Source organism: Macaca fascicularis, chromosome 13 (genome assembly GCF_037993035.2).
Source record: "Macaca fascicularis isolate 582-1 chromosome 13, T2T-MFA8v1.1".
Classification (NCBI taxonomy): Eukaryota; Metazoa; Chordata; class Mammalia; order Primates; family Cercopithecidae; genus Macaca; species Macaca fascicularis.
Window position 1 is genome coordinate 111,389,942 of NC_088387.1, and position 14,535 is coordinate 111,404,476.

The window sequence follows — 14,535 nt, forward strand, 5'->3', positions numbered from 1 at the left end:
GCGACACCACTCCAGCCTGCGCAACACAGCAAGACCCTGTCTCAAAAAAATAAAACATAAAAAATAAAAGTTTTTTAAAAATACAAAAAATGAACAAAATTAGCCAGGCATGGTGGTGTGCGCCTGTAGTCCCAGCTACTCGGGAGGCTTCAGTGGGAGGATCTCTTGATCCCAGGAGGTCAAGGCTTCAGTGAGCTGAGATCACACCATTGCACTCCAACCTGGTTGACAGAGTGAGACTCTGTCTCACAAAAACAAACAAACAAACAAACAAACAAATATATATGTTCTTAAGACTTTTTAATTTCAAAAAACAGAAAATGAGTTGTAAATATCCTACAAATATCCTAGAGTTCCCATTTACCCCCCACCCAGCACTCTGGTTGTTAACATCATACATAACCATGGTATATATATCAAAATATGAAACGAACACTGATACAATGCTGTCAACTAAACTGCAGATTGTATTCAGATATTACCAGCTTTTCCACTAATATCCTCCCTCTATTCTAGCATTGAGTCCAGGACACTACATTGACTAAAGACATAATTCTTTTAAATGTTACTTAAAGATGTACAAATACAAACCTAGTTACAAAATGTATTATGCTTTTAACTCTTTTATTATTATAAACCAAACCAAAACAAATTTATATATATATATATATTTATTTTTTTTTGAGACAGAGTCTCGCTCTGTCACCCATACTGGAGTGCAATGGTGTGATTCTGGCTCACTGCAACCTCCATCTCTCAGGTTCAAGTGATTCTCCTGCCACAGCCTCCCGAGTAGCTGGGATTACAGGCGTGTGCCACCACGCCCAGCTAATTTTTTTTTTTTTTTTTAGTAGAGACAGAGTTTCACCCTGTTAGCCAGGATGGTCTCCATCTCCCGACCTCGTGATCCGCCCACCTCGGCCACCCAAAGTGCTGGGATTACAGGTGTGAGCCACCACACCCGGCCCTTTATAAGTTATTTTCAAGCAAAACTTTAAAACTTCAACCTAGTATAATTCAAATTAATTTAGTGCGATGATTAATACTGTTTTGATGGAAATCTGCTCTTTGCTAAATGAATGGAGAGCTCAGGTATGGCAAGAGTTCTCTTGCTTCTATCCCTGCACTATCACGTTCCCTGGAATGACTTAATTCTTCCCACCCCTGATTTCGATTTGGTCAATTGCAAAACCCTTTTTCCCACAGTGAGCCATGACATCATTGACTTTCACTTGGCTCAAACTTGCCCATATCATATTACCTCCTACCAGACCCATCTCCTTTGTTTTTGAGATGTAGTCTCACTCTGTCACCCAGGCTGGATTGCAGTGGTGCAATCTCAACTCACTGCAATCTCTGCCTCCTGGATTAAAGCGATTCTCCCACCTCAGCGTCCCGAGTAGCTGGCACTACAGGCGCGTACCACCAGCAAGGCTGGTCTCAAACTCCTGGCCTCAAGTGATCTGCTTGCCTCGACCTCCCAAAGTGCTTGGATTATAGGCATGAGTCACCATGCCCCGCCCAGACCCTCTCCTAATCACTGAGTCAAGACAATAAAAGTAGTGGGGCTAGGCGCAGTGGTTCATGCTTGTAATCCCAGCACTTTGGGAGGCTGAGGCGGGCAGATCACAAGGTCAGGAGATCAAGACAATCCCGGCTAACACGGTGAAACCCTGTCTCTACTAAAAATACAAAAAATTAGCCAGAGGCTGGGTGCAGTGGCTCACGTCTGTAATTCCAGCACTTTAGGAGGCAAAGGAGGACAGATCATGAAGTCAGGAGTTTGAGACCAGCCTGGCCAATATGGTGAAACCCTGTCTCTACTAAAAATAACAAAAATTAGCCGGACATGGTGGCGCATGCCTGTAGTCGCAGCTACTCGAGAGGCTGAGGCAGAAGAATCGCTTGAACCAGGGAGGCGGAAGTTGCAGTGAACTGAGATCGCGCCACTGCACTCCAGCCTGGGCGACAAGAGCAAGACTCTGTCTTAAAATAAAAAGAAAAAATAGTAGTGGCACATGGCACCAGTGAATTGTAAATTTTAATGCAAACTTGGCACTGAAATCAAGCAGCAGTGCTTCTTAGAAGATGGCCAACCAGAGAATTGGGTGTGCTTCTATAAAAAGATTATCACTGAAGCATTAATAGAAGAAAAACCCCTAAAGGTTATCTCTCTTTTATTTTATTTCATTCGAGACAGAGTCTCGCTATGTCACCCAGGCTGGAGTGCAGTGGCACGAACTTGAGATCTTGGCTCACTGCAACCTCCACCTCCCAGCCTCAAGCGATTCTCCCGCCTCAGCCTCCCGAGTAGCTGGGATTACAGGCATGTGCCACCATACCCAGCTAATTTTTGTATTTTTAGTAGAGATGGGTTTTCACCATGCAGCCAAGCTGGTTTCCAACTCCTGGCCTCAAGTGATCCTCCCACCTCGGCCTTTCAAAGTGCTGGGATTACAGGCATGAGCCACTACACCCAGCCAGTTATCTTTTCTTTTTTTTTTTTTTTTGAGACGGAGTCTTGCTCTGTCATCCAGGCTGGAGTGCAATGGCGTGATCTTGGCTCACTGCAACCTCCACTTCCTGGGTTCAAGCGATTCTCCTGACTCAGCCTCCTGAGTAGCTGGGACTACAGGTGCCTGCCACCACGCCCGGCTATTTTTTGTATTTTTAATAGAGACGGGGTTTCACCATATTGGTCAGGCTGGTCTTGGAACTCCTGACCTCAGGTGATCCACCTGCTTCGGCCTCCCAAACTGCTGGAATTACAGGCGTGAGCCACCATGCCCGGCCTTTTTTTTGGTGAGACGAATTCTTGTTCTGTTGCTCAGGCTAGAGTGCAGTGGTGGGATCTTAGCTCACTGAAACCTCTGCCTCCCAGGTTCAAGTGATTCTCCCGTCTCAGCCTCCCTAGTAGCTGGGACTACAGGCCCACGCCACCACACCCAGCTAATTTTTTGTATTTTAGTAGAGATGGGGTTTCACCATGTTGCTCAGGTTGGTCTCAAACTCCTGAGCTCAGGTAATCCACCCGCCTCGGCCTCCCAAAGTGCTAGGATTACAAGTATGAGCCACTGCGCCTGGCGCCAGTTATCTTAAGAACACAAGTGTAGGCTGGGCACAGTGGCTCACGCCTGTAATCCCAGCACTTTGGGAGGCTGAGACAGGCGGATCACCTGAGGTCGGGAGTTTGAGACCAGCCTGACCAACATGGAGAAACCCCGTCTCTATTAAAAATACAAAATTAGCCGGGCATGGTGGTGCATGCCTGTAATCCCAGCTACTTGGGAGGCTAAGGCAGGAGAATCACTTGAACCCGAGAGGCGGAGGCTGCGGTGAGCCCAGATTGAGCCACTTCACTCCAGCCTGGGCAACAAGAGTGAAACTCCGTCTCAAAAAAAAAAAAAAAGAATACAAGAGTAGGCCAGGTGTGGTAGCTCACGCCTGTGATCCCAGCACTTTGGGAGGCCAAGGGAGGCAGATCACAAGGTCAGGAGTTCAAGAGATGGGTGAAACCCCATCTCTACTAAAAATACAAAAATTAGCTGGGTGGTGGTGCATGCCTATAATCCCAGCTACTCAAGAGGCTGAGGCAGGAGAATTGCTTCAACCCAGGAGGCAGAGGTTGCAGTGAGCCAAGATGGCACCATTGCACTCTAGCTCTGGGCAACAGAGCGAGACTGTTTCCAAAAAAAAAAAAAAAAAAAGCTGGGTGTGGTGGCTCATGCCTGTAATCCCAGCACTTTGGGAGGCCACAGCAGGTGGATCATGAGGTCAGGAGTTCAAGACCAGCCTGGCCAAGATGGTGAAACCCCATCTCTACTAAAAATATAAAAATAAGCTGAGCATGGTAGTGGGTGCCTGTAATCCCAGCTACTCAGGAGGCTGAGGCAGAGAAGTGCTTGAACCAGGGAGGCGGAGGTTGCAGTGAGCCGAGGTCTGGCCACTGCACTCCAGCCTGGGTGACAGAGGGAGACTCCATCTCAAAAAAAAAAAAAAAAAAAAAAAATTGTAAGCCCTAGTTTAAGAAACAAAACAGTGAGATGATACACAATGAGAACTTTGATCTCTAGGACGTCTTGCAGGTGAAGAAAAGATTCAGGAGAGTTATCCAGGTGTCTCAGTCCATTTTCTGTTGTTTACTACAGAATACCTGAAACTGGGTAATTTATAAAGAAAGAGAGTTTGTTACAGTTATAGAGGCTGTGAAGCCCAGGGTCGAGGGGCTGCATCTGGCGAGGGCCTTCTTGCTGGTGGGGACTCTGCAGTCCTGAGACGGTGCAGGGCATCACATGGTGAAGGGGCTGAGTGTCCCAGCTCAGGTCTCTCTTCCTTTTCTTATGAAGCCACCAGTTCCCCTCCCATGATAACCCATGAATCCATTAACTGATTTATCCATGAATGCAGAGTCCTCATGATCCAATCACCTCTTCTAGGCCCCAGCTCTCAATACGGCCTCATTGGAGATCAAGTTTCACTGTGAGTTTTGGAGAGACATTCAAACCAGAGCACCACACAGAGGAGGGTGTTAAAAGTAGCCAGAGGAGCAGGAGCAAAGGCAAGAAGAGGGTGAGAGAGGCCTTGTATTTTTCAGGCTGTCAGTAATCCAGGATTTTCGGAGAGGGTAGTGAATGCAGGACAGAGGCAGCAGCTTCGGCTCTGGCTGGAAAATGAAGGAGGGGCCAGGTGCCCATAAGGCCAGAACCCGTAAGGGTGTTCGAATGTAGTATTTTCTTTTTCCTAGACAAGGTCTCACTCTGTCACCCAGGCTGGAGTGCAGTGGTACGATTATGGCTCACTGCAGCCTTGACCTCCCTAGGCTCAGGTAATCCTCGTACAGCCTCCCGAGTAGCTGGGACTACAGGCGTGTGCCACCACACTTGGCTAATTTTTTGTATTTTTTGTAGAGACGAGGTTTCACCATGTTGCCCAGGTGGGTCACAAACTCCTAAGGTCAAGCGATTGCCCACCTCAGCCTCCCAAAGTGCTGGGATTACAGGCACGAGCCACTGCACTCGACCTTCAGATAGTTCTTTTTGGCTTTAGGAGGACTGAAGAGTTTTTGTAGGAGTGCACCATAATCAGATTTGCCTGTTAGAGAGAATGAGTTTGTCTCTTATGGGAGATGGACTTGAGGCCGGGAGAACAGGAAAAGGGACTGCAGTGGGCCAGGTAGGACAGAATGAGGTCTGAACTCCAGCGGCAGCAGGAACAGAGAAGGAATCTGATATTGGAAAGAAGGAACCAAATGCTTTGGAGACCCACTGGCCATGGAGGTAAAGAATTGGGAGAGGAGCTGGGCACGGTGGCTCGCACCTGTAATCCCAGCACCTTGGGAGGCCGAGGTGGGCAGATCGCTTGAGGTCAGGAGTTCGAGACCAGCCTGGCCAACACGGTGAAACACCATCTCTACGAAAAATAAAAAAATTAGCTGGGCATGGTGGCACGTGCCTGTGATCTCAGCTACTCGGGAGGCTGAGGCAGGAGAATTCTTTGAACTTGGGAGGTAGAGCTTGCAGTGAGCCAAGATCCCACCACTGCACTCCAGCCTGGGCGACAGAGTGAGACACTGTCTTGGAAAAAAAAAAAAAAAAAAGAATTAGGAGAGTAAGCTTGAATGTTATTTGAAGGTTTCTGGAATGGCAACTAACACCAGAACATTTAAGGTTAGTTGGAATCTGTAACAACTAGTTTTTCTGGAACTGTTTTTAATGTTTTGGTTTTCTAGTAACTAGCACTTATGTAGTGTTCTGTGTAAGGCACTGTTCTAAGTGCTTTATACGCACTTTATTTTATTGACTCCAAAAGACCATTACCTATAAGATGCACCCTTCCCTCAAGATATGCACAATACACTAGACACATCCTTTCAGAGATGCTAAAAAAATGGATGTCCTGAAATCAGTGATTTCTGACATAAACTTTTTTTTTTTTTTTTTTTGAGACAGAGTCTTGCTCTGTTGCCAGGCTGGAGGAGTGCAGTGGCACGAACGCAGCTCACTGCAACGTCCGCCTCCCGGGTTCAAGTGATTTTCCTACCTCAGCCTCCTGAGTAGCTGGGACTACAGGCGTGTGCCACCACGACCAGCTAAGTTTTGTATTTTTAGTAGAGACGGGGTTTCACCGTGTTGGCCAGGATGGTCTCAATCTCTTGACCTCGTGATCTGCCCTCCTAGGCCTCCCAATGTGCTGGGATTACAGGCAGGAACCGCTGTGCCCGGCCATTTTTTTTTTTTGAGATGGAGTTTCACTCTTGCTGCCCAGGCTGGAGTGCAATGGCACGATCTCAACTCACCACAACCTCTGCTTCCCAGGTTCAAGCGATTCTCCTGCCTCAGCCTTCCGAGTAGCTTGGATTATAGGCATGCACCACCGTGCCTATAATTTTATATCTTTTATATTTTATATTTAAAATGGCCGGCTAATTTTATATTTTTAGTAGAGATGGGGTTTCTCCATGTTGGTCAGGCTGGTCTCTGGTCTCGAACTCCCGACCTCAGGCGATCCACCTGCCTCAGCCTCCCAAAGTGCTGGGATTATAGGTGTAAGCCACTGTGCCTGGCCCAACTCACTGATTTCCTAACAACCCTCTGAACTAAGTACTACTAATCTCATTTGACACATTAGGTTAACTCGCTCTCTACAAGCTCTCTATGGGTAGCAAGGGGTCGAGCCAGTGTTTAAACGCAGGGAGTCTGGCTCTGAAGTCTGTGCTCTGAGCTGCAAGCACAGGCTTCTAATACAGCATTACATTTCAGTTCATGACTGCCTTAAATGTAATGTCCCTTAAAGGGACAGGATGCTGTGTGACACACAATACTAGAAACAGTGGAGAAGCTGCACCTTGCACTGCAGCTCCATTCTCAGCGGGAAGCAACCCAGAAGGGAAGCAGGTCAAATTCTCAGGCCAGCGATTGTGGAGAGGGAGCTGTCCTGGCATGAGGACTGTGGATACCCCGTTTCATCTCAAAGTAAACACCATGTGCCCTTGCATGTGGTTCCTGACTATAAGCTCTGACACTCTTGGTTGGAGAGACAAAATGTTTAAGTGGATGTGTATGAAAAATGAAGAATCATCTGGTTGGGTGTCATGGCTCACACCTGTAATTCCAGCACTTTGGGAGGCCAAGGCAGGAAGATCACAGGAGCCCAGGAGTTCAAGACCAGCCTGGGCAACATAGTGAGACCACATCTTTATTATGAAAAATATATATATATGTCTGTGTGTGTATATATATGACATATGTGTATATATATAAGCGATATATGTGTGTGTGTGTATATATATACATATAAAACATTTAAAAAGAGAAACAGGCTGGACGTGGTGGCTCAGGTCTGTAATCCCAGCACTTGAGGCCAAAACAGGCAGATCGCTTGAGCCTAGTTCAAGAGCAGCTTGGCCAACACAGCAAAACCCCATCTCTATAAAAAATTTAAAACTTAGCTGGGCATGTTGGTGCACACCTATAGACCTAGTTACTCAAGGAGGCTGAGTTGGGAGCATCGCTTCAGCCCAGAAGGTGGAGGTTGCAGTGAGCTGAGATGGTGCCACTGCACTCTGGCCTGGGTGACAGAGACCCTGCCTCAAAAAAGAAAAAGAAAAAGAAAAAAAAGACAGTCATCTGCAGAGATCTGCAGTGAGCTATGCTGTTTTTAATATTACCAAAGGCTGAACTATATGGAACAAAAAATTACGACTTTGGATCAGGACAGGGTGCTATGCTCCTCACAAAATTCATGTTGAAATCCTAACCCCCAATGTGATGGTATGAGGTGGGACATTGATTAGGTCTTGTGTGTGTTTGTATGTGTGTGTGTGTGACAGGATCTCACTCTGTTGCCCAGGCTGCAGTGCAATGCTGTGATGTCAGCTCACTGCAACCTCCGCCTCCTGGGTTTAAGCAATTCCCGTGCCTCAGCCTCCACATTAGCTGGGACTACAGGTGCCCACGCCCACACCTGGCTAATATTTGTATTTTTAGTAGAGACAGGGTTTTGCCATGTTGGCCAGGCTGGTCTAGAACTCCTGGCCTCAAGTGATCTGCCCACCTCAGCCTCCCAAAGTGCTAGGATTACAGGTATGAGCCACTACACCTGGTCATGATTAGTTTTTGTTTTTTTTTTTGAGACGGAGTTGCCTAGGCTGGCGTGCAGTGGCACCATCTCAGCTCAAAACAACCTATGCCTCCCGGGTTTATGCAATTCTCCTGCCTCAGCCTCCCCAGTAGCTGGGACTACAGGTGCGCACCACTATGCCTGGCTAATTTTTGCATTTTTAGTAGAGAAGGGGGTTTCACTATGTTGGCCAGGCTGCTCTCGGACTCCTGACCTCATGATCTGCCTGCCTTGGCCTCCCAAAGTGCTGGGATTACAGGTGTGAGCCACCGTGCTTGACCCATGATTAGGTCTTTAGGGCAGAGCTCTCATGAATGGGATTGGTGCCCTTATAAAATACAGGTTGAGTATCCCTAATCTGAAAATCCAAAATCTAAAATGCTGCAAAATCTGAAACTTTCTGTCAATGTGATACTCAAAAGGAAATGCTCCCTGGAGCATTTCGGATTTCAAATGTTTGGATTAGGGATGCTTAACTGGTAGACCCATCTCTGTAAAAACAAAACAGCCAGCTGTGGTGGTATGCCTGTAATCCCAGCTACTCAGGAGGCTAAGGTGGAAGGACAGCTTGAGCTCATGAGTTTGAGGCTGCAGTGGGTCATGATCATGCCACTGTATTCCAACCTGGATGGCAAAGTGAGATGCCCCCATGGGAAAAAACCCACAACCCCAACAGAAAGTAGATTAGTGGTTGTCTAGGGCTTGGGTGGGGGATGGGGCATGGAGTGAATGCTAATTGAGGCTGGGGTTTCTTTTTGTTCTAAAAATGATTGTGGTGATGGTTGCAGAACTCTGAATACACTAGAAGTCATTATATTGTACATTAAATGGGGACATTTTATAGCATGTTAATTGTATCTCAATAAAACTGTTAAAAAGGAAATGCTAATGGAATTTGGATACATTTCCACTTATTTGGTATATGCCATTTATTTTGTTTTATTTTACAAACACTTACATGGTCTTACTATGTGCCAAGTACTGCGTTCCAAACGCTTTATAAATGTGAACGTATTTCATCCTCATAACTCTGTCAAGTGGATACTATTGCTATCTCCATTTTACACAGGTACAGAGAGGTGAAGTAACTTACCTAAGGTCTTCCAGTTAAAAATGGCAGTCAGGATTTGAACCCTGCCAGTCTGGCTTCAGAGTCTGTGATCTTTATTTATTTTTCAAGAGATAGGGTCTTGCTATGTTGCCCAAGCTGGAGTGCAGAGTTAGTCACAGGCATGATCCCATTACTGATGAGCATGGGAGTTTTGACTTGCTCCATTTCTGACCTGAGTTGCTTCACTCCTCCTTAGGTAACATGGTGGTCCCTGGCTCTTGTGCGGTCACCATATTGCTGCCAAACTGAGGACACCCAATGCTCGTTGTGTACTACAGCCAAGAACTCCTGAGCTCAGGTGATTCTGCTTCAGCTTCACTAGTAGCTAGGACTGTAGACCTGTGCCACCAAGCCAAGCCAGAGTCTGTGATCTAACCATTCTATTAAGCCACCTTTCCCAAGGACGTTTACAGTTTTTCTTAACTGTAACCAGTGCAGAAAATTAAAAATTCGTGGAGGATCTTAAATTTGAGGACAGAGTTTAGGAATATATCCCTACTACATGGCTAAATGTAAATATGTAGCAATGCCTAATAGAGGCCAGGCACTGTTCTGGTACTCTGGGTAGGGGTGGATAGGGAATATAAGACAAATGATATAGGGTCCACGAAGAACTCTCAACCTAATTCAGATGCAATGTGGTGTTGGTATTTGAGAGTTTCCAAAAATGTTCTGGGTAGGACAGCAAAACAATAACATTTGGGTTTTAGAAAGTAAGGCATAAAATAATTTAGTCATTAAATCAAAGGCGGTAAGATCAGTTGGGAAAGTGATAATCCAAAAATAGTAAGTATTTGAGTCTCAGCAGGAGGAATGAAAACAAATTACTTCAAGGAAATATTTCATAATTAGAAATATCCAGGTTTAGATACTGAAAGTGAGGGCCAGAGATAGGAATGGGTTGAAGATGACTCTACAGTCTTTTTTTTTTTTTTTTTTTTTTTGAGCCGGAGTCTCACTCTGTCGCCCAGGCTGGCACAGTGGCGCGATCTCAGCTCATGGTAACCTCTGCCTCCCGGGTTCAAGCGATTCCCCCACCTCAGCCTTCAGAGTAGCTGAGATTACAGGCGCGCGCCACTAGGCCCGGCTAATTTTTGTATTTTTAGTAGAGACGGGGTTTCACCATCTTGGCCAGGCTGGTCTTGAATTCCTGACCTCAGGTGATCGGCCCGCCTCGGCCTCCCAAAGTGTCAGGATTACAGGCGTGAGCCACTGCACCCGGCAAACAGTACTTCTAACGTAACATCTCAGAAACACTGGAGGAGAGAAAAGAATACACTTCCACTCGGAATTCGCACCCTGGTCGCCTTCGCTCGCTGGGTTTGCTCGCTGAACCGCCTCGTCCCCGCCTGGAAGGATGACATCTCGGCCTGGGCAGAGACTCGAAAGCCTCCTCCTGCCGCTCGGGATGCTAACAGCAGGGAGAGCAGTGTCTAGTCTTGCCAGTAGGAGAGTCGCCGACAGCCGCGCCGGGTTGCCAGAACTTCCCTAGTTACCCTACCGGCCGCCGCTCTTCCCGCATTCACCCCCTCCCCTCTTCTGGGAACGTGCGCACGTCTTCCGGCGCCCGGAAGTGCGTCATCAGCCGGCGCCAGCGGCCGCATGCCGGCGGAGCAGGGGCATTGAGGGCCGGGGATTCCGGTGCCCGAGCACTCTGGTAGGAAAGGACCCGGGACTTGAACAGTGTTGTGCGCCGCCATGCAGGTTTCCAGCCTCAATGAGGTGAAGATTTACAGTCTCAGCTGCGGCAAGTCCCTTCCTGAGGTGAGTCACTTTCCGGCCCCCTCACGAACTCTTTGGGGTCGTCCTCCTCGTGGGACAGCCGCCCCTCTCCTGGGCCCTAGCGTCTGTTTTAGCTGGACCCTGGTCAGCCCCCGACTCGGGGAGGCCCAGAGGCGGCTGACAGTTTCCTGGGGAGGTGTAGGCATTGGGAAACGAGGACACTGCCGTCACCGCGCCAGAAGCTGGACCAAGGGATAATCAGGGTCGGTGAACTTTGCTGGAACTTTTGTAAAGTTTTCTGTTCCAGAGAACGCATCCATTTGGGCTTCTTTGGATGTTCACAGTCCTTGCCACACACTGAGAAGGAAAACATGGACAGATCTCTCCCCCATATGGCCATCAGCTGTTTGTGGAGTCCCTTTCATTTGCCAGGTCTTAGGGATACAACGGTGAACAAGGGAGATACAGACTTCGCATCTGCAGAATTTATGGTGTGGAGGACAGTATTTTCGAGACATGCTGAACTTAACCTGATTCCTAGTCTTAAAGTTGGAAAGGGCTTGGACAAATCGGTAATTCGCTTCCAATCTTCTCGTGTTTAATAATGCAGCTGAGATTTAATAATGTGTTTAATATGCAGCTGAGATCCAGGAAGGGGAATGGTGACTTGTCCAGCATGACACACCTAGGCTATGAAACTTTTCTTTTGTTTCTTCTACGTGGTGATCAAGCCTCTGTCCAAGCACTACCTTTTGTGGAAGCTCATTTCCATTTTGAGACTCTGCACTTGTTAGAAAGTGGTTTTTCAAATATGTCACCTTATAGCATGCCACTGTTGGTCTGAGTCCTGCCCTTGGAAAACAGAATAAATATAGCCCTCCTTCCATGTGTCTGCTTCTACAAAAATCTGGAGCCAGTGCTTAGGTTTTTCCTTTCTTCCTAAAATTCTGATTTAAATATTGCCCTGTCTTCCAGTTGTTCTTCACACCTCATGAGCTTTCTCATTTTGTTTATTCATTCTCCGCACCTGTTAAGAAGTTACTATGTGCAAGCAACTCTGTTTTAAGTATTGGGATATATGGTGGACATTTCAGATAAGGTTCCCTGTTGGGGAAAAGGAAAATAAACAAGTGAGCAAATAAGGCAATTTCAGGTAGTCAAAAAGTACTTTTCATGATGAATGATTAGAAGAGAGCCGTTTTGGATAAAGTGTTGAAAGTGTTTTGGATAAAACCTTCGGGGAAGGCCTCTCTACAAGAGGTGACATATGAGCAGAAACTTGAATGATGAAGAGGGGTCAGTCATGTGAAGATGGGGGAAGAGTTCAGTGCTGAGAACAGAAGGTGCCAAGGTCCCCACATGGGAATGTACTGGATATGTAGGAGGACCGGAAGAGGCACAGGTGTGATTGTAGTATGCTGAGTGAGGGGACGAAGGCAGAGTGGATGAGGCTGGAGAGGTAGGCCTGGTAGGAAAGGTAGGAAGTTCAAGTTTTATTCTTAGTGCTGCTGGAAGTCACTGTTGTGTTTCCACGTGGGCTGCTGTGTGACAGATGACTGGCTGGGGAGGGTTCGAGTGGGGATGAATTAGGTAGTCCGGGTGAGTGACTTTGGTGACTTGGGCTTGCCTGGGAAGAAAGGAGATGCTAAGACACAGTGACTCAGGACATATTTTGTAGATAGGGCTGATGGAACTTACTAATGGATTGAATTCTTGGTAGAGGGAAGTTGAGGTGACAAAAAGGAAGGAATCAGAGAACTCTTCAGTTTTGAGTCTGAACAAGTGGGTGCATGGTGGTGCTGCTAACTGACATGGAGAAGAATCAAGAAGGAACACGTTAAAGGGTGGAGAGGAGGAACATAGTGAGCAAAAAGAATCAAGATTTTTTTTTTTTTTTTTTTTTTTTTTGAGATCGCGTGCAATGGCCTGATCTTGGTTCACTGCAACCTCCCGGGTTCAAGCAGTTCTCCTGCCTCAGCCTCCCCAGTAGCTGGGACTACAGGCACACACCACCAGGCCCAGCTAATTTTTGTATTTTTAGTAGAGACGGGGTTTCACTATGTTGGCCAGGATGGTCTCGATCTGACCTCGTGATCCACCCGCCTTGGCCTCCCAAAGTGCTGGGATTACAGGCATGAGTCACTGCGCCTGGCCCAAGATTTTTATTTTCAATAGTGAACATTTGAAGTTCTAATACATACCAAATGGAAATGTTGAGTAGTTAGCAGTTGCATGGATACTAGTATGGAGATTGCAGTTAAGTCACTGTCATCGTTTGGGACTAGGTGAGAGCAAATTGTGAGAGAATGAACAGAAGAGAACTGGGCTGAGGACCTCAGGCAGTCTTAACGTTTGCATCTAAGAAGAGGAGGGGAACCCAGCAAAGAAGAAGGAGTAGTAGGCACTGATGGAAGGGGAGACTCGGAAATGTGTGCTTTTGTAGAAGCAAGTGTTTCAAGGAGAAGGAGTGGTCACCTGTGTCAACTGCTAATGAGAGCTTCAGTAAGATGAAGGCAGAAAAGAGACCATCGACTTTGGCATGATGCAGCACCATTGACCTTGGTGAGGAGTTCCAGTGGAATGGTAGGGAGAGTAGCTTGAGCTGAGTGGATTTGGAACCCCCTGCTTGTCCTGGTTAATATTTTCTGGTTTGTTGTTTTTTTTGAGACGGAGTCTTGCTCTGTCACCCAGACTGGAGTGCAGTGGCGCCATCTCTGCTCACTGCAAACTCCGCCCTCTGGGTTCAAGCCATTCTCCTGCCGCAGCCTCCCGAGTAGCTGGGACTACAGGTGCCCACCACCATGCCCAGCTAATTTTTTGTATTTTTAGTAGAGACGGGGTTTCACCGTGTTAGCCAGGATGGTCTCGATCTCCTGACCTCGTGATCCTCCCACCTCGGTCTCCCAAAGTGCTGGGATTACAGGCTTGAGCCACCGCCCCTGGCCGTTTTCTGGTTATTTCTTTGAGGTGTGGTACCTAAACTACACGTGGAACCCTATTGTCTGATCTGTGCAAATATTGCTTCTCTCCTTCTGGGCTTTACCTTTTTGTTAATGTAGAGAAGCCTCTACATTTACTCCCCAGGTGATCCGATGCAGCTTTAAGCACATCTGCGTATCCTTAACTATCACATTGACATTTCTAGCCCTTACCTCTACGCTGAACTGGACTTGTGTGTCCAGCTGTTTCTTGACATCCCTACTTGCATGTCTGATAGGTATCTCAAACTTAACTTGTCCAAAGTAGAACACCAGCTTTCCCCCCACATTTGCCCCTCCTCCAAACTAGTGGTCTTTGCTCTCTCAGTCAGTGGCAACTCCATCCCTCAAGCCATTGATGCCAAAAGCACTGGAGGTTTTTTGTTGTTGTTTCTTTGCTCTCATACAATCCATTAGAAAATGCTGTTGGTTCTGTCTTCAGTATAGATCCAGAATCCAGTCATCTCCATTACCGCCACTGATCAAGACACTGTCACCCTGGATTATGCAATTGCAGTTATTGCAGTTGACTTCCAAGCTGTTTCTCAGTTTCCGCCCTCTACCCCTTTATTCCACAGTCTGTTATCAGTAAGCTGGCAGAGTGAT

General features: G+C 47.0%; 2 protein-coding genes across 17 annotated transcripts in view; one reads left to right on the forward strand and one right to left on the reverse strand.

The window, feature by feature from the left end:
* The window catches only part of ATP6V1C2 (ATPase H+ transporting V1 subunit C2), a 99,557-nt gene extending 88,804 nt beyond the window's left edge, over positions 1 to 10,753 (reverse strand). For all 4 annotated transcript variants that reach the window (XM_074012366.1, XM_074012364.1, XM_074012365.1 and 1 more), the window contains exon 1: positions 9,212 to 10,753. The gene's annotated coding sequence lies outside the window, so the exon portion shown is untranslated. The remainder of the gene's footprint in view (positions 1 to 9,211) is intronic.
* Positions 10,754 to 10,812: 59 nt separating this feature from the next.
* NOL10 (nucleolar protein 10) overlaps positions 10,813 to 14,535 on the forward strand; it is a 114,890-nt gene continuing 111,167 nt past the window's right edge. For 7 of the 13 annotated variants that reach the window (XM_065527435.1, XM_005576565.4, XM_074012358.1 and 4 more), the window contains exon 1: positions 10,813 to 10,993. Coding sequence is in view for 4 of the 13 variants with exons in the window: in XM_005576565.4 (XP_005576622.2) it covers positions 10,928 to 10,993 (66 nt within the window). In the remaining 9 variants the exon portion in view is untranslated. Of the gene's footprint in view, positions 10,994 to 11,383; positions 11,524 to 14,535 lie in introns of those variants that run through there. The other 6 variants (XR_012422679.1, XR_012422678.1, XM_065527434.1 and 3 more) reach the window with 2 other exon arrangements.